This window comes from Microchirus variegatus (genome assembly GCF_963457635.1).
Source record: "Microchirus variegatus genome assembly, chromosome: 1".
NCBI classification, from domain to species: domain Eukaryota; kingdom Metazoa; phylum Chordata; class Actinopteri; order Pleuronectiformes; family Soleidae; genus Microchirus; species Microchirus variegatus.
In genome coordinates, this window is record NC_139802.1 from 22,114,929 (window position 1) to 22,142,304 (window position 27,376).

General features: G+C 41.7%; 1 protein-coding gene across 1 annotated transcript in view; it reads left to right on the forward strand.

Annotated features, from left to right (window-relative positions):
• Positions 1 to 25,711, forward strand: part of plcl2 (phospholipase C like 2) — a gene marked incomplete at both ends in the record, with an annotated part of 49,658 nt that extends 23,947 nt beyond the window's left edge. The window contains 5 exons of the mRNA XM_083894165.1: positions 445 to 2,928; positions 4,391 to 4,597; positions 9,393 to 9,468; positions 23,093 to 23,202; positions 25,505 to 25,711. Coding sequence (XP_083750291.1) covers positions 445 to 2,928; positions 4,391 to 4,597; positions 9,393 to 9,468; positions 23,093 to 23,202; positions 25,505 to 25,711 — 3,084 coding nt within the window. The remainder of the gene's footprint in view (positions 1 to 444; positions 2,929 to 4,390; positions 4,598 to 9,392; positions 9,469 to 23,092; positions 23,203 to 25,504) is intronic.
• Positions 25,712 to 27,376: the final 1,665 nt, after the last annotated feature.

Below are 27,376 nucleotides of genomic sequence, written 5' to 3' on the forward strand. Positions count from 1 at the left end.
TCAACTGTCGGCACGCTAACCAGCGCTAAAGGAGCTAATCATTTTGTGTCTTTGCCCATCTTTCCTGCACTCGGTGATCCAGTGTGTGAGATATGCACATCTGATTTTGATTATATGAGCGGTTGCAAACGGTTGAAGCATTTCATTTTATCCCAAAGGAAAGTCAAGGTTGTTGTTTCTTTTGTTTTTTTTTTCCTGGAGTGAAGCTCAAGGGATTCTTAAGTTGGCAACAACATACTGTGGAATAAAAAAAAAAACTATGCATTCATTTCATGGTTCCAGGATGTACCATGGTACCATGATGAACAACAGCCTGGTTGGCCCGGGTTGGGCAGGTTTTAAATATGATCTGTACAACTGTAAAGATCCACTTGGCTTGTGTAAGTAATCATTTGCTTGAAGGTTTGTTTATTCATGTGCATTTTTTTTTCTGTTTCTCTGCAGGATGGTTCAAGACAACGTAAAGAAAGAAAGAAGACGGTTTCGTTCAGTAGCATGCCCACTGAGAAGAAAATCAGCAGTGCCAGTGACTGCATCAATGCAATGGTGGACGGCTCCGAGCTTAAGAAAGTGCGATCTAATTCGCGCATTTACCACCGCTACTTCCTCCTGGACGCCGACATGCAGTCTTTGAGATGGGAGCCATCAAAGAAGGAGTCAGAAAAGGCCAAAATTGATGTAAAATCCATCAAGGAGGTACGGACAGGGAAAAACACGGACACTTTTAGAACTAATGGAACCTATGATCAGATATCAGAGGACTGTGCTTTCTCAGTCATCTTCGGGGAGAACTATGAGTCCTTGGACTTGGTGGCAAACACTGCAGATGTAGCAAACATATGGGTAACAGGACTGAGATACCTGATCTCCTATGGGAAACATACGTTAAATATGATCGAGAGCAGTCAGAACAACATGCGGTCGTCGTGGCTAGGTGAGCTTTTTGATGAGGCAGACGGCAACAAAGGCAAACAAATAACGATATGTGCCGCTGTGCAGCTCGTCAAAAAGCTGAACCCAGGACTTAAAAATGTGAAAATAGAACTTAAATTCAAGGAGCTTCACAAATCTAAAGACAAAGCAGGTTCTGATGTGACAAAAGAGGAATTCATTGAGGTCTTTCACGATCTTTGTACCAGGCCAGAAATCTATTTCCTCTTTGTGCAGTTCTCCAGCAACAAAGAGTTTCTGAATACTAAGGACTTGATGATATTTCTGGAAGCAGAGCAGGGAATGGCACAAGTGAGTGAAGACACCAGCTTAGACGTAATTCAGAAGCATGAGCCATCTAAGGAGGGCCAGCTGAAGGGCTGGCTCTCTCTCGATGGTTTCACCAACTATCTCATGTCAGCAGAGTGCCATATATTTGACCCTGAACAAAAAACTGTTTGTCAAGACATGAACCAGCCGCTCTCCCACTATTACATTAATGCATCCCACAACACGTATCTGATAGAAGATCAGTTCAGAGGTCCTTCAGATGTGACCGGGTACATCCGCGCCCTTAAGATGGGCTGCCGCTGTGTAGAGCTGGATGTGTGGGACGGGCCCGATAACGAACCCGTTATTTACACTGGCCACACAATGACATCGCAGATAGCCTTTCGCAGTGTCATCGACGTCGTCAACAAATATTCCTTTGTCGCATCCGAGTTTCCACTGATTCTGTGTTTAGAAAACCATTGTTCACTCAAGCAGCAGAGGGTCATGTTTCAACACCTCAAGAAGATCCTTGGGGACAAGATGTACATGGTTTCTCCTAAACCAGAGGACTGCTATCTCCCCTCTCCTTTTGAACTTAAGGGAAAGATCTTGCTGAAGGGTAAGAAACTGAGCACAAACTGTACTGCTTCAGAAGGCGAGGTGACCGATGAGGACGAGGGCGCAGAAATGTCTCAGAGGATGAGCATCGAGTCTGCGGAACAACAGACCATCGCGTCCAAGAAGTTCCAACTGTCAAAGGACCTCTCTGACCTGGTGACCTTGTGTAAGTCGGTGGAGTTCAGAGACTTCCCAACTTCATTCCAGAATCAGAAACACTGGGAGCTCTGCTCTTTCAACGAGGTCTTTGCCAGTCGCTGTGCCACTGACTTCCCCGGTGACTTTGTGAACTATAACAAGAAGTACCTGGCACGGGTTTACCCCAGCCCCATGAGGATCGACTCCAGCAACATGAATCCCCAAGATTTCTGGAAGTGTGGCTGCCAGATAGTGGCAATGAACTATCAGACTCCAGGCTTGATGATGGATTTAAACATCGGTTGGTTCCGTCAGAATGGGAACTGCGGCTTTGTGCTACGTCCGGCGATCATGAGGGAGCAAGTTTCGTATTTTAGCGCCAACACTAAAGATTCAGTGCCTGGCGTTTCTCCGCAGCTCCTGCACATCAAGATCATCAGTGGACAGAACTTCCCCAAACCAAAAGGCTCAGGTGCCAAAGGAGATGTCGTTGACCCCTACGTGTATGTGGAAATCCACGGCATTCCTGCCGACTGTGCTGAGCAAAGGACTAAAACAGTCAACCAGAATGGGGACAACCCTCTCTTTGACGAGAGCTTTGAGTTTCAGATAAACCTCCCAGAGCTCGCAATGGTGCGCTTTGTAGTGCTGGACGACGACTACATTGGAGATGAATTCATCGGCCAGTACACGATCCCTTTTGAGTGTCTCCAACCAGGCTTCCGCCACGTACCGCTTCAGTCATTGACCGGGGAAGTTCTGCCACACACCTTGTTGTTTGTTCACGTGGCCATAACCAATCGAAGGGGAGGCGGTAAACCGCACAAAAGGGGCCTGTCTGTACGAAAGAGCAAGAGGAGTCGAGAGTACGCCAGCATGAGAGTGCTATTGATCAAGGCTGTGGATGATGTCTTCAAAACAGCCATTCTGCCACTCAGGGAGGCAACAGACCTCAGAGAAAACATGCAGGTAAGACATTTATTTTCAACTCTGCTGAAGACATTGGATTTGCTTTGCTCGGGCTCTCAGTGAGTGCTCTAAAAGAGCAGTAAATGCTGCATATCCTCAGGTGGAGCTTTATACAACATATAATTACAACCAGACCGACTACAAAGAATCTCCGGTATCTCCTAAAGGCTCCGTCTCTGGGCAGAGAAAACCACCAGGCTTCACTGAAGCTGATTTGATTTAACTGTTATGTGTTGCATAACAAGGGGTCAAAACAGATGCAGAGACGAGCTGTGATGGGATGCATCAAAATCTACATTATGTTGAAAGCTCCATGCCATTACATATGAACTGGAAACATTTGGAAAGGATAAATTTGCTACAACAGATTGGCTTCAGCAGACTCTCAATACATTTCGATTCTAATCCACAGAAATCCACGGTCACCTTCTTTTCTCTTTTTCTCATGTCAAGTTTGTTCACTTTCATGAAAACAGCGTACTGTTACTTTTGCGTGTGTGTGTGTGTGTGCACCTTAACTTCTATCCCCCGTCTCGGTTAAGATACACCACCGTTCAAAAGTTTGGGGTCACCTATACAATTTTTCCATTCAATGTCACACTTTTATTCATCAAAAGAGTTGCAAAATGAATAGAAAATATAGTCAAGACATTGACAAGATTAGAAATAATGATTTTTATTCAAAATAATAATTTTGCCCTTCAAAACTAACAGTTTTCAGCTGTGCCAACATCATTGCACAAGGGTTTTCAAGGGTTTTGTAATCATCTAATAGCCTTTCTAACGCGATTAGCAAACACAATGTACCATTAGAACACTGGAAAAGGGCCTCTGTACACCGATGTACATATTTCATTAAAAACCAGAAATTTGCATCGAGAATAGTCATTTACCACATTAACAATGTATAGAGTGTATTTCTGATTCATTTAATGTTGTAATCTTGTGCGGTCTCTCTCCAGGCATTGTATTGGGGGATTTATTTTGGTAGCTGTGTTTATATTGAAGTCATTGTTTGATGATAAGCCAATGGCCTTGAGAATATAACACACATCTTGGCCGTCTTGTCGCAGTTCGCCCCTCTGGGTTGTTTGTGTTAGGTTTAAATTTGGCCTGTCACAGGAAGATTAGGATTTGCGTGTGTGTCACACTGGTGTCAGTCCAAAAAGAATTGAGTGATCACGAGTAGCTCACAAATACCATGGCGAACATTCTCACAGGTAATTAGTGACCTTGCAGCCACTTCCTCTGACTGGCTCCTGACTCTTCTGGGCTTGTGATTATATGTTTTATTTAGATCAATGCCAGAGACTAAAAGTAAGTTAAGAACATGAAGTCACCCTCTCTTTCAGACGCTAACTGATGTTTATGCCATCAGACATTTTGTTTTTCTTGGCATGTCACCATAGAGCAGCAGCACTGCTTGAAAAGCCCAGCTCTAATTGCTCTACCCTCTCTGCAGAATGCCATAGTGTCCTTTAAAGAGCTGTGTGGGCTTTCAGCGGTGGCCAACCTGAAGCAGTGCATCTTGGCCCTTTCCCCTCGACTGACTGGACCTGACCTTAACCCCCCGCTCCTCGTGTTCAACCTCAAAGACCAGTACCCAAACTTGGAGCCCCAGGGTCTGCTGCCAGAGTTCCTCAAGAAAGTCGTCACCACCTATGACATGGTGAGTTCTACGTGAATACACACACAGTAACAACACTTAGAAGGTCCAGGGTGTAAGGTTTAGTGACATCTAGTGGTGAGACTGCTTAACGCAAAAATCTGAGCAAAGAAACAAGAATTGATCACATTTATAGAAATGATTGAAACACTTTAATTTATAATCAAGATAGTAGAGCTGCAACTAATGATTATTTTCATAATCTTTTAATCTGTTGATTACATGTTTGGTGATTTACTTGTTTGGTTCGTAAAAATGTTGAAAAATATTGATCATTGGTTACCAAACCTGGTAATAATGATGTTCTCGAATCAAAATGAATCAGTTTTAACGATTTCTTTGACATATGGAGCAAAGAAACTAACCATCTGTACTACATTTTAATGATTTAAAAAGTTGAAGCCAATTGCTTCAAAATAAGGTTTCAAATCATATAAAATTATCTAGCTTTGATATGGTGAAAATGCTCTGGTATTAAAGCACACCAGAAATGACGTTGTTCACCATTTTGATCACAGTTTAACGACATAATGTATATTAACACAGAGCTGGTGTAGCTACAGTCCTGCTCTCTATCTCCATCTTTCTCTTTCGGAGTCTTCTTCTTCACTACTACATTTCCTCATCGAGCAAGACATCTCTCTAATTATGGCTCTGGTGTGTGATTGAGCCACAAAAGAAATCGTGAACAGAAGAGACTGTTTCACTACTATTTTCTAACGTATATAATGTGTGTAGAGGAGAAACTCTGTATTCACTAAACTGGGACTTTTAAAAAATCACATGTAGGGGTGTAATAGGGAGGTAATGAGGACACAGGGAGGTTGTTAGATAATGAGCCCAGGGCTTTGTTCAGTAAAATCAATGTTTGCAAGTTATGCAACATTCCATTGAGGCTATTTCCAGACAACGCCATTATCCTCAACACATCCTCTTTCTCTGGATCCACATGATTAACAACACATCATTGGCACAGTCGGCTTTGCACCCATTGTTTTTCAAACAGCAGGCAGCGATGACTGCAAAACATCTGGCGGTAAAGTAAAACTACTGAATGTATATTTCATCATTTCTAGATCTAGATGTAGAAAACTGGCTCCAGCTGGGTTTGTGCTTTATAAAACACTTCCCCATCCCTCTCAAAGACGAACATTTGAAACGGGGGGGAACTACGCTGTAAAGGCTTTGAGATGTGAACAAATTAAGGTGACCCTTCTGGCTCTGTACAGACTGGAGGGCCAGGTAATTGGCCCTGATGGAAAGAGTGCCGGGAAAATTGAGCTTGGAGGAGTAGAAAGGAGAAATGACTGGTGTTTGGGGAGCAAAGTCGAATAAATTAAGCGCAGGGGGATTAAGTGGTATGAGGCTGCAGGGCCTTGATCATCTGCAGAGTGCCCGTGGAGACGACGACGAGCAAGGGGGGCTGGCATTAAAATTAAATAAGGAGAGGTGTGAATAATGTATGGAACAATACAATCAGAGATCTCGGTGCAGTGTCAAAATCCACAACTGGGAGTAACCAGGCTTTCAACTCCCTAATTGGCAAAAAAAATAGAATCTAGGTCTTGATCCCTGGTGGAGACGAGTCTTACATAGGGATGATAGTATACGGTTTAAGATCATTCGCTCTGTTTTCAGTGGATGGGAGATTAATGGAAAGAAAACATCATTATTACTCATGTTTTTGTCATTGCTTTGCTTGGCAGTAACTGAATATTACACCAATCTGGCTTTTTAATGAATTATTATCAGTGCTGTTATTCATCTGCCAATTTTCAATGGATTATATAAAAGTCCTGATACTGTTATGGTATCAAAGACATCGAAGATGGGTGCTGATAGTGTACTATTGTTTAATTAAAGTTTGTGGTGTGATTATATCTGTGCTTTTAATTATTTTTACAATGTAATATTGCCTTTGCTAGTCTGAGTAGTTTTATATTAAGATATCAAACCCTTATACACCGCGATACATACCGAACCGTGGGGAAACTGTACCGTTGCATCCCTAGTAATAATAGTAGATGGAGATAATTGTTATTGTACGATCATGGCACGATCTTTCCGTTACACCTTATAGTGTGTGTGCCTTTTTAAATACATGGGACGACACAACGTCTGCCACCTAGACTGTAATTTCTTCACCCGTCGGGGGAAGTACTCACAGTGTGTGACGGCTCTAAGTGCTGCTGCTGCTGCCGCTGCAGCTGCAGAGTGACACGCACAAACAGCCACAATCACTTAGTCATGAGCGGCTGTCGCATAACACTGGTATTCACCAACACCACATACAGTACAGTCTGTGAGGCTGTATGTGTCCCCTGTGAAGAGGACGTCACCAGTGGGTGGAACGGTCCTCGTCCTCCAAGAATCGTTAGAAAAGCTCGTCAAACTTTAAGGATTTTCCTCAAAAGAATAATCATTGTGTTAGGGCTGCAAACATTACGCGAGTGATTCGAGTAACTATTTGTTTAATTCCTATCTCGGGCAGCCTGTTCAGTGCAGGGACAGGGTTTCTACGCAGCATGGAAAAGTATGAAATTTAATTTGAGTAATTTCCAGATTTGGATAAGTATGGAAAAAGGGAAAAGTGTGGAAAAATGTGTTGTTTCCAGAATTATCTCACTTTCTAAAATTAAATATATTAATATATACAAATCAAAGCAAGTTACTAACGCAACATAGCCTAACTGTAGATGATATGAAACTAATCAAGCTGGCTGTAGAATGGTGTCGAGTTACCATGGTTACCGTTACTGACTGCGATTCCAATTTATTTATTACTTTCCATAACTGTCGTCGACCGCGACAGTGTCATGGGTTGATGCAAGTTTCCGAGGGCTAGCTTCATGAAAAATGAGCGAAGGATTTTAAAACCATTTATTTACATAATAAGCATCTAACAATTGGTATTTAGATGTTTAATATTGACTGAAAAATCCTCTGAGAAGTCTGGAAAAGTATGGAATTTCAAAATGGAAAATGTGTGGGAACTCTGCAGGGATTATTGTTCCACACGGGCCGTTTTAGCAGATGCACACAACACATTTGGATTTAAGCTGGCGGAGACGGAGAGTGAAAGAGTCCGTTAAAGTTCTAAGAGAAAATGTCCAAAATGTGGGACCATTTCACGGCGAAAGAAGAAGCCAACATGGTGCAGTGTAACCACTGCAAACGACGACAGGCGTAACGACAACAGGCGTAACCACAATGGCACATCCTCAATGATTCATCATCTGAGCCCAAAGCATCCAGTTGCTAGCGCTTCCGGCACACGCTAACGTAAATATAGACGTTAGCTAATTTAATGTAGCTTACTCGAGCTGTTGCTATCAAATATTTGTGTAATCGAGTATTCTACCAATTATTCCTTATTTAATTTTTAAAAAGTAAAAAAAACAAAAAACTTTTTTTTGAAATGTATAATAATAATTGTGTGTTTTGTGTCCTCGATTTAAAAAAAGAATTGGTTGAATTAAAAAAATATTCAATAGCTGTTTCCCTACATTGTGACGATTTGAGGCGGTCGACACTGCTTTTTACGTCTTATCCTACGTTTTTTCCTTTATAGTCAACAAACGTAATGAAAGCGGAAAATCAGCAGCAGAACCTGCGTCAGCCACTGATGAGATAAACCCGTGTCACTCAAATTTAGTTTTCACTCTTACTAAAAGGTTTAGCACGGAGGTAAAAAAAAAAAACATGTGCTCTGCAGCTTTTAGCTCAAGTACATGTGTCGGGGGGATTAATCCACATTTATTTGGTTGATGCAATAAGACGATTAACGTGTAATTAACACAAAGGCTGTTATTGTTATATAGTGATGGAGTAAACGTCGGATCAAATATGTCAAATGTGTATTTAACTTAACTTCATTTCTTAAAAAGACCGTTCTATTTCCACAGTTTCTTTGGCGGCTGACCACAGAGTTGGACACAGAGAGGGCCACGACGACTCTGTGACTGCGAGCTCGAATAAAAATGTTGTTTTTCTTTCGTCTTGTAGGCACTTAAGGGGAGTGAATGTACGAGTCAGTTTTAAACAAGGCAGCACCGAGCACACGCTGACTTATTACCATGTCCTTTAAATGAGAACAATTAAGCGATGACTTAAGACAATCACAGGCGCAGAATCCACAGGGTCTGTGAGTTACTGTGTTCGTGAGGGCACTTCTTCACCTCGCTCTGACAGGGGCCTACATATGCATCATTAACCTTCCCTGCAACAGCACCAAGCTGAAATCCAAAGCTTATTTTGGAGCAGCGTGGGGAAGGAGGATGCGGTGTCTGGATTTAATAAATGATCCACAAAACCCTTTGAGTCTGCCTTTAAAGGCCACCATGAGAGTTTTAACAGTCTGTAGGTCAGGAGAGACTGTGCACTCAATTAAGGGCCGAGTGTAACATCACAGGAGCCAAACTTAGCATCTCCAGCTGCAGTTTCACAGATAACACGGGGAGAGGAGGAGGTGGTGGTGGTGGCGTTTGAAAATGACTCGCATCTGAACGTTTAAAAAGCATCCAGATCTTTATTTTTCACACACAAAAAAAAGAGAAGTAACTTTTAATAAACACCCTAATTGCCCGTGTCTCCATCCTTGCAATTAAAGTGACCTCGCCCTCTAACGTGCCTGTAATAACAGTGTGTTTTTTCAGAGCCCTGCCTGGTTCAAAACACCACACGCCACCACACCAGCGGACTCTGCCGCCCGCCTGCCTTTATTGTGGATAAAGCAGTTGTGCTGATGTGGAAATGAGATGCAAATGTGAACAACATGTTTGTCTGACATGTTTTTTAGGTGATCCAGACCAGCAAGACTCTGCTGGAGACCTACGAGGGCATCTACGAGAGGATACTACAGACACAAAAAGCAGGTAAATGATGTTGTTATCCAGACGTTAAATGACTTTATATCCTGGTTTTTACTTTTTACTTTAGTAAAATCTAAATAAAAGAGGTTAAAACGATGCAAGCAGCTTTAGTAGATGAGGTTTTGGTCAAACTTTATGGGAAAATATAACAATATGAGGGACCAGAACATAGCAGAAGCCAAGAAAACTATAATGTGGACAAGAGACCACGAGGGAAAACTGAACACAGGTGAATCACATTAGCGATGGGCAGATGATCAGAAAATGTAAACTAAACAAGGCGCACGCACGCACACACACACACACACACACACACCGGGAAGAACGGCAAAACAAAACATGAAACTGACATGGCAAAAGAGAAAAAGTAAGGAAACCTTAAGGATAACAAAAAAGGAAAAGTCCAAACAGAATTCATGTCCAACAAAAATGGCCTGGAGGAGCCAGGACACTGATGTCTCACTGAGCTTTCTTTGTTTTGTATAAAGACATTTGAGGAAGTTTGAAGTACTTTGAATTATTTTTAATTATTATTATTATTATTTTAATTCATTATTTTTAAACTTTGACATCAATTTTGATAAAACTGCTGCTATAACTGCTAAATGATGAATAATTATGGCTGACAGTGACTCCATTACTAATCTATTGCTAAATTAAAGGTGCATTATGTAATAAATCTAAAGCAACTGGCCATAAAATCCTCCTAATATGTCACAGAGACTCAGGAATAATATGTGTCCAGCCATGGCAAAAGCGTTCACAAGTCTACTTCGGGACATTTGGAGTTATTTACAGATTCTGAAAGTGTGATTTCTAAGCTTTCCAACAATGTCAACACATGTAAATCTGATCATTTTTGAAGAAGATGTGGCCATTTGAATGTAGGCACTCCTCAAACTGCTTTAGGGAGAAATTCAGCCTGAAAGATTTCGACCCTCTTGAGGAGCCAGGCCTATAGCTGCTCATTGCATCACATTAACAAGGTCACAACCCCCCACCCAGTCTAGCTGTCAGTGACATCTGATGTCTGTTAGCCCACAGGACAGTAACAGTGTAGCAGTTTGAAAACAAAGGAATGAATGTAGTTCATGTCAATGTAGTGTTATTTGCTGTAAGTACTTCAGTGGACTGATAAGAATCAGAATTTACTTTATTGATCCCCAGAGGGAAATTCTTCTGTTACAAAAAGCACTTGAATAAAAATGAGAAACAAGAAAGGTGAAAGATAGATACATACTTCAAATATCAAATAAAATATATCTAAGTGTGTGAAGGAGAGTTCAATATTTTCAAGACCATGGACTATATTATCATCTTCAATACCAGTTCCTCCCCCACAATGTGGCTCCATCACAGTTGATATGCGGGCTAAATGTACGGGACAGGAAGACTGTCAACAGGGGGCAGAACTCCTGGGTTGCGCAGTAGCTGAAACTCGATAGGCTCTGCATCACTGTGAGTTTGAGCAAGCACCACACCTGGGGCCTCATGTATAAAAGATTGCGCAGCTTTCACACTGAAAGAGGGCGTACTCACAAAATTTGAAAAGTACTTACGCAAAGAAATTCTCAGATTTATAAAACCATGCGTACGCCGAGTCCTGCGCACCTTCTCTTTATACATCCCATCAAACGTGAAACTGAGCGGAGGTGAATGAGTAACACACCACGCCCTCGTTCCACCCACACATTAATATACAAATGACTCTAAAACGCACTCTCTGACGCCTCCTTCATGAAGAACAATGACAAATGAGGCAGCGAAGGAGGAAAATAAAATACAAAGATGGAAAGTGTGCGATCGACGCATCGATTTATGATGTATACATTTAAAAAAAAAAAGATATATTAATATTTTTTGTATGTTTGTTTATTTGGAATTAGATATAAACACGAAGGGACTAAATGTGAGGGTCACCACGGCTGCTCTCATATTAATGTTTAAAAAAACTGGCAGTGCATTGATAGTTGATCCTGTGTGTGTTGTTTTTCTGATGTAACGTGTTAGTTGAGACATGACTTATCCATGTGAGCTGAATTTATATATTTCAACAATCTATAAATGTGTCAATGTCACGCGTCATCATCCAGTTACGCACACGCGCATTACGCACAGAATAAGCAGATAGAGCTCATTGAGTTACTGCATATAATGATTCATTACTGTCACTGATTGTGTTGTGGACGCTGGGGAGGGAGGAAGAGGGGGGAAGAAGATGCTAGTGTGTCGATGTCTCAGGTGTGCCGGAGTCTCCAGCGGCTGACGAGCGTGCACCTGCATCAGCTGTCTCTTCTGATGAAAGGCGCAGCGGTGGTGGAATAACTTTTTTGCAGTTATTTTGTTATCGTATGGATTAAAATGGGATAAGGAAATGTTCTACTCAACGTCAAGTCCCATTTTCTTACAACAAATGAGTTTGTAACTTTATTTTGGAGCGTTTAAAACATGTTAGACTGGTTACACTGGCGTGTGTTCATGCGTTCACGTCAGCAGCTGTGTGTCTATTTACATAAAGAAAATATTAATTTGTGTTAAATCACTTTCAGTTATTTGTTTAAAGTAAGACTTAAAGAAAAGTGTGACTCACTCACTCACACACACACGAGCGCGCACGTTTGAAGTGTGTGTTTGCGCGCGGGATCAGTTTTGTCTTCACTGTCCTCTGATCTTATCCACACATGTTCAAACGTACGATGGTGTATCATTGTTGTTTGTCACAGAATAATGCATGCTTGTCACTGTAGACAAATTAATAATATTATTTTGAAACACTGTGATAAGTTTCAGAGCTTAATATTGCAGCGTCTCCATCTGACAAGAGTTTGCGCGGAGCTCTGCAAATTCTCACGGCAGCTCGAGAGTTTGCGCTGCGGTCCGCTAGGTTCCACGCCAAGTACATTTTTATAAATGCCATCGTGTGCGTGAAAGCAAGCGTACATCGTCTTTTTGTGCGTACACAGTTTATACATGAGGCCCCTGGTCTGTTGGCATCAAAGCTGTGACAGAATAGCAGCACACAACAGGATATTTAAAACATGGCTCACTGTTCACATGGAACACTATTATGTCCATTCATGATTTTTTTATTTCTAAAATGCAGAAGTTTGAATATAAATACCTAAAGTGCTGATAACTCTTGATCTGTGGGAGCTTTCGAAAGTAGGGACTCAGATGTGTCTGCCAGTCGATGGTCTTTACTATCACTCTGCCATCTGCCGTTCCAACAAGCTGCAGAATATTGAGGCGACTTTCAGGAGAGCTGTGTTCCACTACCTGTTGACAGCAAGAACCACAATGAAAATAATTATTTAACTTTTCCAAAAAAATCACATTTTACACATTACATATTGCAGTCTAATAAAATGAACTAACCTGAGCGATGTCTGCCAAAGTATAGACTCTGGTCCTCATGAATGCTTGCTTGATTAGTCCAAAGCCACACTCGGGGGCAAATGACTTCATTGCTCCCTTTACTTGACGATAGTGCTTTGAAGCTTGATTTACAAACTGCACGTTCACCTGAAAAGACAAATATTATGTTTATGTTCATTCTAATGGCTCATAGTGTTACTGGTCAATATAAGCATTTGGCTGTTGTATAGAAATACATTTTTACACATACCAAGAGCCTTAGCCGACCTCATGTATTGACGCCACACTGAGGCCTTAGACACATGGGTTGGCAGCAACTTCACATGCCAATCCTTATGCCCAGGATTCTGAAGAAAAAAAAAAAAAAAAATACTTGTTTCAGATCATGGTTCATGTTAACATGCACTTAATCACTGAATCAGTATAGATTGATCAGTAGTATTGCTTGAATTATGTGTGAATGCCACACCTTTATGTGCATGAATCGCACGTGTAATTAACACGTTCATCACACATTGTGTTAAAGGGCCCATATTGTGCAAAATCAACTTTTTAATCATTTTAGTACTGATATTTGGGACTCAGGGGGCCATACCAGTCCTCAAAATGTGAAAAAACAAGACTCAGTCATGTTTTAGTGGTTCCACTTAGTGTAAAGCCCAATTTATACTTCTGCGTAAAGTGCTCTGCGTAGGTTACGCAGAGTCCTCTGCGTCGACGCAGAGCCTGTCAGAGAGCCTCTGCGTCGTCTCCGACTGCACGAAATATTTTTTAAGTGTCCGTCACTCCGTCAAGGGACAACGGAGACGGCAAGAGCTGCGATTGGTCCTCAGTCCCCAATTTCTCGCCTCAAATTATCTTAAAACTGCGTTCCGTCACACAGAAAAGTGAGAAACGGCCACTGTTTCAACAACAACAGTCTTTCTCTCTCAGACACCATTGCTCACTGTAGCCAGAAGCACAACCTTGCGCAGCGACCCCTACTGATCGGGTGTGAAATAGCATCGCGTGTCCGTCACCACGACGCAGAAGTATAAAGGCTCGAGGCGTCTCCGTGGTGACGCAGTCTGATAACGCATTACGCAGTCTGAGAAGTATAATGTGGCCTTAAGTATAGGCGATAAAACACGCGATGTTTAAACCTCCCTCGGAATGACGACATAGCAAGCATTTCACCGTGAATGTTGGCACCCCGCCAGGCAGAGTACTTCACAGCTCCACCGTAGCTCCCCCTTGTCCCTGTGAAATACTAGAGTGCAGGTGAGGGAGGAAGAGTGGCTGCACAGTGGAGCACAGTGTTTTACACAAACTTCTAGCCTCAGAGGATTTGTGTGTCCAGTGGATATATTTTATTTATGAAAAAAATGTTCACAAGCTTCACAACCCCTTTGTTGTTGATTGTGTATGTAAATTCCTATACTAGAAAAACACCTTGAACGCACCAGTTACGTGCCTGCAGTTAGCGAGTGACATGTGTGGATCAATAATATGAAGAACACGCGTTTGAAAGCACTGCAGAAAGATGTAGATGTTGTCCTACATTTCTTCTCAACCAAAGACTGTCTTTCTGTCGTGTTTCCACGTTCTCTCCTCATTATTGATCCGCACACATCACTTGCAGCTGGTGCATTCAAGGTGTTTTTCTAGCATAGGAATTTACATACACGGCACGCCGCGCGGCGCATCAATCGTTTTTCTTCGATTCTAATGTTTTTCTGATTGCGAATAGGCAAAATCGTGGTCACTCTATGCATTACGGTGAAACGCAGTAACAACGGGTAAACGGACATTACTATGGGGTATATGGAGCGGGGGTTGTGACGACGATGCATGACAATAGGTGATAAGTGGTGACAGTATGGCTGTGGATAGTAAGTTAGATCGACACTCCCCTGGAAGCAGTGGGTGTGTGTTTACCTGGGTCTCATTCACATGTAAATGACCAGGCACAAAACCGAGCATTCTGAAAAGGGCTGTTTTGGCAGAGTTATTGAACTGCTATTGTGCTTCATCCTTATGATATTTTGACTAAAGCATGACAGACATGTTCATTAGGGCATCAGGAACTAGTTTCACTTGGGGTAATAGGGTATAATATGGCCTCTTTAATCACATGTGTGATTCATGCATGCAAAGGTGTGGCATTCACACATCATTCAATGCAATGTTAGGTTTCGAACACGGGAGTTTCGTCTCAAAGCATATTAATTATCAAACTGAACCAGCGGGTGTACAAAATCTCAAAGATGGCCGTGACATGCTCCCCTTACGGCTTATAATACGCTCATCTGACCGAACACAAGTTTCGAAGTGTGTCAATAACACTTCAAAACACGCCAATAGTGAGCTAGCCAATCGCTAGTATAGCTAATAACCGTTATGGCAACATAACGTTCTGAAACGCACCAGAAGTGTGTTATCCACACGTTATTCTTGCACAGCAGAGGTCATATGCTCCCGTACATATCGATCAGATGATCGTAGCTTATATTACGATCATCTGACTGAACACAAGTTTCGATGTGCGCATCATTCTCATTGTAATAATACAGTGCTGAGCTAGCGAGCTAAGCAAGCTAGCAAGCATAGCTAATAACAATGTAGCCAAACGGCGTTATGTAACGCACAGTGGATTATTAAAAGACAGCGTCCCTATGTGCGTCTGTATGTGACTTTGAATGAACACCAACATAACATAGATTAACAATGTTAATGAAAACTCACCCCATAAGAAACTGAAAGGTATTCCGGCAGACTTCAGTGCCTCCGATCAGATAAGAGGTCCGGGCGTGCTTCCTTTTCGTCGCAGTTTTACGTCTGTTCGCTTTCAAATGTCCAATTAGGTAGGAGATAGAGCGGTGCTGGCGTCATGTCATCAGCTCAGACAACTACTGTGTCTGTCCTGCTTTCTTTCAGCCGCTGAATAATCATCTGTTTGTTGTTTTTGTGACGATGAAGTCTGCTAACACGTTAGCATAAAGATAGCTAGCTTAAAATGCTAACAGTCCACACACCAGCAGTCTCTGTGCAGTCTCTGTGCTTTCTCTGTCCAGCCACAGCTGACTTATTCTCTGGTTTTCTTTGCCTTCTTTTGTCAAACAAAGCTTTGATGATGACTGCTTTGATGATAATCACGCTTTAATTTCGCACTGCACACACACACTCACACTCACACATAACTGCTGTTCCAGACACTCTCTCTCCCCCTCTCTCGCTCCCTCTGTACGTGCATATTAATGAGCCGTGTGTATTCTCCGTGATCGTCAGCTGATTGGCTGAAAAAACAACAAAAGCTCTGGAATGTGAGATCACCACACCCAAACTAGGAGTGATTCACTTCTTCAAAACTTCAACTTGTGTAATTTTGAAAAAAATGGAAATCCCTAATTTTGGAAAAAATTACTTTTTCCTGTTTTTTCTCGTTTTGCGCTTTGCCGACTTGTTCCCGCTTGGTCCGTGGCGGGTCACATATTCATATAACAAACTGAACTCACCAACAACAACAGTACAGCCAAAATATTTGCATTAAAAAATAAATTTTGCAGACTGCAAATCATGTTTGTTTTGGAATCATGTTTTGGCATGTGGTGCCACCTACCACCGTCTACCAATCATTGCAGTCAGAAGAGTCTCAGCTGCCGAGCAACCACGGGTTGCCAGTAACGTTAGAAAACGAAACCTAAAAGACCTCGGTATTTTGAATTTGAAGGTAGTAACCGTTTTTGGCCACATTCTTACACATGGCACCTTTAACCATCAACTATTTTGATCACCGATTACTCGGTTTGAGTGTTTGTTTGTTTTTTGCTGGTTTCTTTGCTCCATGTGAGAAAGAAATCATCAAAACTGATTGACTTTGGTTTATGGACAAAAACGAGACATTTGAGAACATTATCTTTGAGAAGCTTCACCAACATTTGGCATCAATATTGACCTGGATGTTTAGAACCGTTGCAGATCAAAATCTAAAGAGTCAGACTTCGGGCTTCATCTAATTATTCTTTTCTAGATGGAGCAATTAATCAATGAATTAATTGGTTAGTTGGTCCATAAAATGTCAGAAAATCATGATCAGTGTTTCCATAAACCTCTAAGCGATGATGTTCTCAAATGTCTTATTTTGGCCACACACCAAAACGAATGAAGTTTGAATGGTTTCTTTGTATTCTGGAGCAATGAATCTGCAAAATATTCACATTTTAGAAGCTGAAAAATAGTACTTTATCGGAATAGTTCTTCTTTGTGACAGCTTCGGTTCACACAGCTCTGAGAAGACAGTGGACATCAAAGTCCATCAATACTTCTTCTGCCTGCAGTCACATCACATTGGTCAGACCTTCATTTATGTCTTTAATCTGTTTATCCACCTCTGCCTCTCTCACATTCACCTACGTGTCCATTTAATGTGATCAAAGACGATGCAGTCATGGTTTCGTAGAAGCACAGATTAAAAATACAGGCATACACATAGGTGGGAAAATCAGTGTTTGAAGAGGTCGGCCTTCTTGTTCCCTTTTTATGAAACGTGTCACAGTGTGTTTGCGCTAACAAGACGGAATTCAATTAGGGGATTAATGTGCTTCATAATGCAGCACTTTTGAGGCACAGGAATTTCATCCCGAGTGTCACCGAGAGCTAAGTCATTACCGAGGGAGGAGGACGGACAGATGCGGAGCACAAACATGGACCATCGATACAGCAGCAGCAGCAGCTCAGCTTTATTGCTTTTCCAGATGGAAGACTTATAAAATATTCATCTTCCTTTGTCTTCTCTCTCACACACACACACACACGAGAAGAGCAGGAGCGGCTTGTTTAATCAAGGGCCTTGGTGCCTCCAGTTGACCACTTTCCTGTCCTCAACGGTTAAACAGACTGTGGGATGAAGAAGTAATTTGTGTTTTTGGCCTAGCACGAGAACGAGTTAAGGGGAAATGAAAAAGTTCAGTTTAGAACCAGTGTTTTGGGAGCCCTTAAATAGCCTCTGAATACAACCATTTCAGATTATTTGTATGGCTGCTACTCACGATTACTCTGTCCATTATTACTCGATTAATCAATTAAAAAATATGAAAAATGTTCATCAAACACGGAAATGATCATGTTCTCGTCCTCTCATGTCTTTTGTCCTCAAACCAATAAATTCAGATTTAATAATTTCTTTGTCAAAAAGCTGAAAAATCACAAACCTTATGATCAAAATATTAATAATTTAATAACTGTTTCAGCCCTAATTATCTAAATTAGATCTACATCAATTGACATCCCTGATCATTTTTATTATATTCAAGATAACTTCTATGTAGAAGAGATGGATTAATATTTAAACTTCATTATCTTATCTTTTAAACATCATTGAAACCACTTCATCAAGACAAAACCAAATAAAACACAGGATAAAATGACACAGTGTCGCCTCTATCATTAGATCTGCCCTGGACATGATTTGATTCAAACCTCTCTCACACCCCTGCACCAAAGTCCATAGAGGAAATCAGTGATTTCACAACACTGCAGTGCACACAAGAGTTTGTTAATCCACTGCTGCCTCCGTCACTAAATTATATAAGGAAAGTGTTATTCTGTGACTTGAGGGTTTGAAATGCTTTGTTTGGATTAACCTAAGTGACAGAAGGGCAGAAACTCCTTTGTTCCCTGTGAGCTAAAAATGCAGATTTTCTCTATGGGCTTTGGTATGATGAAACAAAGTTATTCCTTTACATGAAATGATCATCAAAAGACTTATAATTGTCTTTTTCTCTTGGTCTCAGAGCATTGTTGTTGTTGTTGGTGTTTGATCGTGTTTAAAATCAGATCGGGCAAATTCAACTTCAGCCAACAGCTGCAAAGTAGGACACAACAGATGGCAACAGATGAACTTGAGCATTGATTTATTTTCCATTCGGAACTGACATATTTTGGTCCCAGTGGTGTGTGCGTGTGTACTTCAGTGTGTGTACTTCAGTGTGTGGTTTTCATGCACTCCTCTGTTGTGTAGAAACTGGGTCAGTACAAACCCAGTTCCCCCTTCAGAGCAGCAGCAGCAGCAGCAGCAGCAGCAGCAGCAGCTATTATTGCTGTGAATAATCCATCACATCAACTCAGACAGCACTCACCATCCTGGACCACCACGTGTTTATGTGAGGAGTCAAAGCAAGCAAGCTCATTTTCATTTTTAAAAATCCATGCAAATTAGCATTAGGCTTAGAATCTTGTGAGATTTACTTCATTTACGCAAGTGGAACTTATTCGAATTTGTGCGGGAAATGTGCCGCAGAAGCTGATCGTTCATCCAACGCCTCGGCTACGCATGTCGCGTTTCAATCTTTAAGAGTTCCCTGTGCATTTAAATTTAAAGACGATTGAGCAGTATATCACAGAACCTGACAGATTGAACATAAATGATCCTTACACTGCACCCCCCTGCTTCTCACAAGTATGGAAACAGCCCACAGTGGACATTATTCCAGAACGTACATATAGGGCTGGGCGGTATACCGGTCAACACCGAATACCGTTTTTTTTCCGTCATGATATGAATTTTAATATACCGCCGTACCGTTATATTTGATTACACAACATCCGCTGCTGTCTGTTTGCGAGTCGCTCTGCATGTAAACGTTTCATTAATGTTTATATATTTTTAATCGAGAATATATTAGAATATCTGTGTTTTTTTAGAGGGAATATTCGAATATCATTTTTGAGCAATTTTACAGCCCTAGTAAGCATGTCAATGTCTTGGAATATCAAGAATGCATGAAGTTAAGGTCAGCACCCTCCACATCAGCAGGTAACACAGGGATTTTTTTATAAAAGATGTTGATTTACACAGTTCTGTAAATTGTCTTTGCATTCTGATTCCTCACTTCATTAGAATCATGAGTAGCTCTTCTTTGTAAACAGCATCATTTTCTGGGGCCATGTGAACCTGTACTAGTGTGGAGTTATTCTACAGTATTCATGACAGTAAAATAGACCACCCTAAGTTAATCTACTGCAGTAATTCTGTTCTCTACCAGTAGAAAATGCTGTGAACACCTGATTATGCATGAAAAAAAAAAAATACCGTCAGATACCATGAAACCGTTCGAAATACCGTGATATATATTTTTGGTCATACCGCCCAGCCCTACGTACATACATCTTCAACTGTCTGGAGAACACGTACACATCGCAATAAAAGCTAACCTTTAAATTATTAAAGGAAAAGATCATCGCTACAAATAACCACCCTACCCGTGTACTGCTCATGTGTGCCTATGCGTATGCTTTTAAAGTTTAGCGTTACTTTAGACACTCATTTTAACAATCACGTAAACATGACGCCACGCACCTTTTTTTTCCCGGTCAGTCGTCATGGAAATGCGCTGTGCTTTGATGTCGTTATCTGCGGTTACAACCGAAACAAAACTGTTTCCCCTTAACGACGACTCGTCAGCGTTGCGATTCAGTACCAGAGACAAAGTGGCGACTCTACAAGCAGAATCTTAAAAACAGCTGATGAAGAAACAAGTCGTGTGCGATAATTATATTCTGCCAGTGTCGCCTGCCAAAATGGTGTTGGTTTGGTTGCGTGATGTCTGTTACCGGAGCTGAATAAAACTCGTTTTTCCATTTCATTGTGTAAATATTTATTCGAGGATCAAACCCAACGGGGAGTAAATAATTCCAGCCCATGTTGTCATTCTTTCCCAGTCATGAAATTTCGTAATTTCCTCTGATAATTCTCACATTCGGTTCAATAATTAATAATCAATGAGGAGTTTTTCTCTGCTGTTGCCTTTTCCCACTGCGAGCATCAGACGTTACTGTACAGTCGCCATCTTCAGATCACGGTCTGTAACGCCTCACTAAGAATGAAGCTTTCTTGCCTGCCAGACTCCATAAAGATGTTGCTAGGCAACCTGCAGTGCCAGTAAGCTCAGTGTGTGTGTGTGTGTGTGAGAGAGAGAGAGAGAGGAAGCTGTGCAGCTTTTTTAGCACAGTCATGGTTCACATGCACAGCAGCAGCAGCAGCAGAAACAGCAGCTCTATACTTAAAGATGGTGAAATTGAAGGAGATGGAGATCATTTCACATGTTGGTTAAAAACACAGGAAACAAACAAATAATCAAATAAATACAATCACATGTGCGATGACTGTGTCTGGTCCTTCAGCTGTTTGAGGTTATTTTCTCGCCCCAGGTCTCTTGACATACGTGTTTCCTCTTTAAACACCCGTCCAACCCCCACACCCATTATGGTGTATTTCACATGGAGGGGGTCTCACCCCCATGTTTCCACGGCAACAAGGGCCCACTAAACGACTCCGGTTGATAACAGAGCTGGAAGCGGGAGAGTGTAGTTCCCGCTGTATTACAGCAGCAACTCGGTCTGTCTTTGGTTTATTTAACTCACAGTGATCTGGCTGCCTGTTGCTGTGATGTCAGCGAACTATAATACTCATTAAACATGTCCTTACTCCGTTGACTCAGTCATGCGAAAGTATGGGGAGGTGGGTTAGAATATGGAAGAAGGAGAGGAAGATGGTGGGAAACCTCCTCCAGAGACAAATCCCTTCTGTGTTCGATGCCCTGATGCTAATCCACAGTGAAAGAACGTCATGTCTGTCTGCCTACGCCGCCTCTCTCCTCCACTGTTCCCAGGCTCCTTTCCTCTCTCACTCACACTCATGCCGCCTCGGGGCTAAAATGTTGTTTTACGTCTCTTCCTCTGAACTTATCTCGCCTTTTCCCACTCAGTTATTTGAGTATTTGCTCACTCCTGTCCGTTGATATTCAATTAACACCTTCAGGCTACAGATTTCACATTATGAAGTCAATTAGCTCGACAAAGAGCACGATTATGTCTTAAAATGACTTGTTTTTATTCTGCAGACTATTTTATTTTTCCCCTCGATTATCTGAACAGATTTTGGGTTAAATTCTCCGTGACATTTATTTGCTCATTGTTTAAACACATTTGAATTTTTCTAAACATCATTAAACATTTGGAGAGCAGGTGTTTGCACAGTTTCAGGTCTTACAGGATTAACGAAACCACAAATTGAAACTGAAAAACTTCCTTAACATTACTGCACGACCGCATCTTACTACCAGTCTTACTTTGTCATTTCGTTAATTAAATGTCTAAATCCAGGATTTTTCCACCACTGAATAAGGTCACACTCCTAATGCTACTAACACGTCTAAAGCACTAGTTATCGCTTTGGCGCAAGTAAAATTTTGAGGGCGTTTTTGCCCCAAATGAGCACGAACAAGTTGTTTGACACCAGAACAAATTCCTTCTATGTGTTAAAATTGTACTTGGCAATAAAAGCTATTCTGATTTATTGTTTCTGCAGTTTTCTTGTCGCACCAAATCAGCAGTTACCGTGGTTACGGTTAGTTGGCAGTAGCTTCACATTAGCGGGAAAAGGTAACGTGTATTCGTGCTACAATGGCTACAACTACAACACTGGAGGTGTGGTCAAGTCATCGATTCCACCTTTGCTTTCAAAGGTCGAGATTGTGATGTTTCGATCTATATTTGACCCTTTGGGCCACGTGAGGTTCAAGTCTGGTCAGTAGGGGGCAGTCAAGTGGGGAAAAGCCCAACTGTACAATATTTTTTTATACATAATAAGTAAAAGATGTTTGCTTTGATACGCAAAAGACATATTATTCACAATAATAAACATACTGATGATACACAATATGTAAATAATTAACATTAAATCGATGGAAGGACAGCATGTGGCCTCCTGGCCGTGAGTTTGAGACCGCTGCGCTAGTACATACCAGTCGCTAACAACGCTCTACACACAAATAACATCGCAACATGTCTACAGATAAGGACTGACAAGAGTGGCAGACATTTAGGAATCTTACGTCTGGAAAAAAGACCAACTATTTACTGTACTTATACTATATACTATTTTTCCCCCATTTTCGCATCGAAAATCTAATTCTCAGCTTCCGTTTGTTGACGTGAAGTTGAAGCTGTCAGACCCCAACGCGCGGCGACAGGAAGAGTCGCTGTGCTTGCCTTGCACTCACTGCTACTCCCCCCTCTGCTGCTGCAGCAGGAGACTGTGAAATGTTGACAGTACATGTCAGACTCTGTGCTCTAATGTTTCCTCACAGTAACAACAGAACAGACCTCGTCTCCCAGTCTCCTGTCAACTCACAGCTGCCTCTCTGTCTCACAGCTCTATAAAACAAAAACCAAACCGGACACTTGTGTCCCTGTGTTTGTTTTTCTCTCTCAGCAATGGAATTTCACGAGAACCTCCACGACTTGGCCGCGAAGGAGGGGCTGAAGGGCAGGAAGCTGCACAAGGCGGTGGAGAGCTTTACGTGGAACATCACCATCCTGAAGGTGAGAAGAGCGGAGGCGGCGGCTGCTGCCTCTGATGTTTTTAACACTTGTTTATCTTCCTGTTTGAGTCGCGTCCAGTCGCCACATTGCACGACATGTCGAAGATCAGAGGTCACGGTGTGTGTGTGTAGCTTTTGGGCAGATTTGCTGTAGCATGTGATGGTTGCCGTCAAAGCTGTGTACGCTTTCTAAATCTAACTACTTTAAAATGTTTCCCAAACCTGGAAATGATGATGTTCTCAAACCAAAATAATTGAGTTTTAATGATTTGTTTGTTTTATGGAGCAAAGAAACCAGAAAATATTCAATATAAAAAGCTGAAAAACCTTTAAAATGCCCATATTGTAATTAGTTCAGACGCTCTGGTGGCTTCCTAGGCTGTATATTTTGAACGCGAACTGGTTTTTAAGTTTTGTGTTTGACAGTTTAAAGAGGACGACATTGGGGCAGTGTTTAGCTCAGTTGGTAGAGCACCTGACCTGACAGGGTCACCTGCAGCAAGGTGTTCGAATCCCGCACTAAGCGGTCTTTCTTTCATGTCATTCCCCACCTCTCTGCCTCCTGTTTCCTGTCTCTCTCCACTGTCCTATCGATTAAAGGCAAAAAGGCCCAAAAAATATATATAGAAAAAGAAAAGAAAAGAGGACGACATTGACTAGTTTGAATTCTACAGAGGCTTAAAGACGTAAAGAGGCTGTGACACAGTCGTATATGAAACCAGGAACATGTATGAAAGGTAAACAGACAGTAGACAGACAGCTCTGTAGGCTAAAAGTCTGCATCTACACCCCGTCTGCTTTCTTTCTCCCTTCAAATACACACAGATCTTTTTCTTTTACATGAAATAAGACTGATGTTCCTCTATGAGTGGTTGTCAAGCCCTGTTTACAGTTTCCTGAAAATCAGATATTACATGTTATAACGTTGTGAGCTCACGGGTCAAAGAGCAACGAGATAGACGCGAGATGTCAACACGACACTATGCTAATGTTTGTTCGGAGGGATGTCACAATATGGCATTGTCAGACTAACCTCTATAATCTGAGCCCTAAACCTAAACAGTTCCTCAGAAATTAGATTTTGCCTCATTAAGACCAAGTTTTGGTCTGGAAAAAAGTGCCATTTAAGGTAAAAAAAACAAAAAAAACACTAAAGGCAACACCTTTTGTTTACATAGTCTAGACCAGAGCACACATTGGCATCACACAGTCTTATCTGGCCCACGATGTCCTCATGGGTGAACTCTAGTTCACTCGAGCTCAACTCAACGTTGTGATATCAGCAGTTGTGATGACAGAATCAGGAGCGAAGATGAGAAACATCCTCACAAACAGAAAGGTTTCCTCTGAATGTCGGAAAGTATTATAAAGTCTGACACAGTGAGACGTGAGAAGAGATGATGCTCAGGATCTGTGGAGAGCTGCACTAACTTACTGCAGTACCTTAGCAGTCAGTGAGTGAGGTTACAAGTAACATCTTTTATTTATGTCAGTTTCCCTCTGGAAAGAAAAATGTCACACTCCCGTGGTCTAGACATGACTTTCTGACCTCCTTCACATCTTCACACCCTCCAGTCTCTTCCACAAAGAGAAAGAGTCAGACTTTCCATTGAACCAATCACATTGGCCAATCGGAAGGAAAACGAGAAGAAGTCATGATGGTGCTATATCCAGTTTGGGTGAATCTAAGTCAACCTTTTCAAATAGTGACCTAAATCAAAACAGTAAACCAATTTGACCACACCCTTCTCACTTCTCGTTGGCTTGGTCCATAAAATGTCGATCAGAATTCAGAAACCAGAGAATATTTAAGAAACTGGAAAAAAAATACCCATAGTTATTCATCAAATGAAATAGTTCAAGGATCAATCAAGGATGGGATGATGCTACTTTTCTGTGTCCGATACTGATACCAATATCACAAACATCAGTCATTTTTGACCAGGAATGAACATATGAAGCCAAGTCATTTTAAAGACACAATTCTCCAACTGTGTAACAAATTCTCCCCAAAAGGAAGAAATACAAAGGGCAAACACGAGTTATGTTATGATATCTGATCCAGTGATTTTGACCAGTATCAATTCTCATCCCTATAATTAAGCCATGAATCGAGTACTTGTTTTAGCCCTAATTTATATTGTGAGATTGTGTTGTTGGCCTCCTGTGTCAGTGAACATCCTGTGAGTGAAAGCACACATCCTGTCTCCCTGCATTACATCATGGCTGCCCTCCGTCTCTCTCTCTCTCTCTCTCTCTCTCTCTCTCTCTCTCTGACATCACTGTTCTGTGTTTCCTCTCAGGGTCAGGCAGACCTACTGAAGCACGCCAAGAGCGAGGTCCAGGAGAACCTGAAGCAGATCCACTACGCCGTGCTCACCTGTAACCTGAGCAAAGGCGGCGCAGCGGCAGGTGGCTCCTCAGGCTCAGAGTCCAAGAGCAGACGCAGCCTCGAGGCCATCCCAGAAAAGGCCACGGGGGAGGAGGACTTCAACATTGAGGATGACTGAAGACCTTCAGTTTCCTCCCTGGAGACCACAAACTAGACCTGTACCTGAGCTCAAAACACACAAACGCTCTCTCCTCGCCCTCTCTTGTCTTTACCCTGACATCACCACTCCACACACACATTCCATCCAAGTACATTCCTGTATCCCAGAGCACAGCTGTAACCTCTCACAGACGTCTGCCTTGTAATCATCAGTTAAATGCCACCACAACTCCACCATTTAAATCTGCACATCACAGGAAAGGTCTGATGAGAAGTTCTTGGAAAAATACTGTCATTACTTTTTTTTGGTAAAAGTCTTAAAACGTTGCAGCATCGCGCTGAAGCAGGTTTCCAGGTGTTGGTCAAACATGTCCTGTGAAGCTTGCAGCAAAATATTGAGCTCTTGAAGTAACTCCATTATCGGAGGCAGATTTATTCGCTCTCTCATCATCATCCTCTTCCTCACATACACTTCACACTCTGGTAAAAAGATGGAAATCATTCCTCAGCTCCACTCTGATCACAAACCCCGGTTATATATACAGTAGAAGTACTGTGCACATGTACCACAGTTTGTGAACCACAAGCTCCACCAACTTATCCAGTACCGTATTTACCTGGGGGGGAAAAGAATTCCTGGTAATCCTGTGAGGTTTAGCGTTTCCACCCTGCCTCAAAGTTCTCAAACTGTCAGAACATTTAACACTGTTACACTGATCACTCCATTGTTTCTCCAAAAAACTTTTTTCCCCATTTTAATAAACAAGAAAAACTATAAAACGATTACAAGACATGTAGTGGGAGCTCTGGTTCCCTTCCTCATATCGTGCTGTGCCACAATTTGTATCGGGGTTATTCGCACTTTAGTCCCGTCCTGGTGTGCAAGACCTTTAGAACGACATGTGCTTTCACGTCTCCAGAAGTCTCTAATAACACCAGAAAAGTTGTGACTTTTTTTTAGGGGAAAACCAGTTGCGAGATTTGTCGCTAGCCTTTTCTTTTTTTTTGAAAAACAGTAGCGAGACTTGTCGCTAGTCATTTTTTTTGAAAAACAGTCATGAGATTTGTCATTTTTTTATACGTTATAAATATATATTAGAAATGATATGCTAAGTTGGCGACACTGAAACAGCTGCAAACCCCGTCCCTCTTGAGTTCCTGGTAACCTGAGTCCCTAGTCGTTAGGGGGTCGAGGGAAAGTTTTTTCCTCGGGTGATTTTGGTGGAAACGCACCAAGGTTTTTAAAAAACCCGGGTAAATAAGAAAAGGTTCCCGCGGGGGAAAAAGGGGGCTATTGCTAGCATTAGGAGCTAGGGTCAATATTCAGCGTCTTTAGAGCAACAGAAAAGTCTCTGTGTCGTGTTTTACGTTCATTATTTGTTTTGTTTTAGGTGCTCAACTTTACATGATAACCCTGTGAAGAGGATAAAAGTCTGCATTAAGTCCTTTTTAAAATACTCGCTTTAAGCTTCTAGCAAAAAAACAACAACAAACCTTTGGGGAAAAGTAGTGAAAAGGGGGAATATTTACAAAAACATATCATAATAAACAACAATAATAATAATAATAATCTATCTACACTCCCACTGCAGAGGTTAGTTTTCCCTCCACTCTGACTCCACGTGTCTCATTTCCTGTTTGAGCTGCAAGGGGGCGGAGTCAACTACCAGCCACGTGACTGATA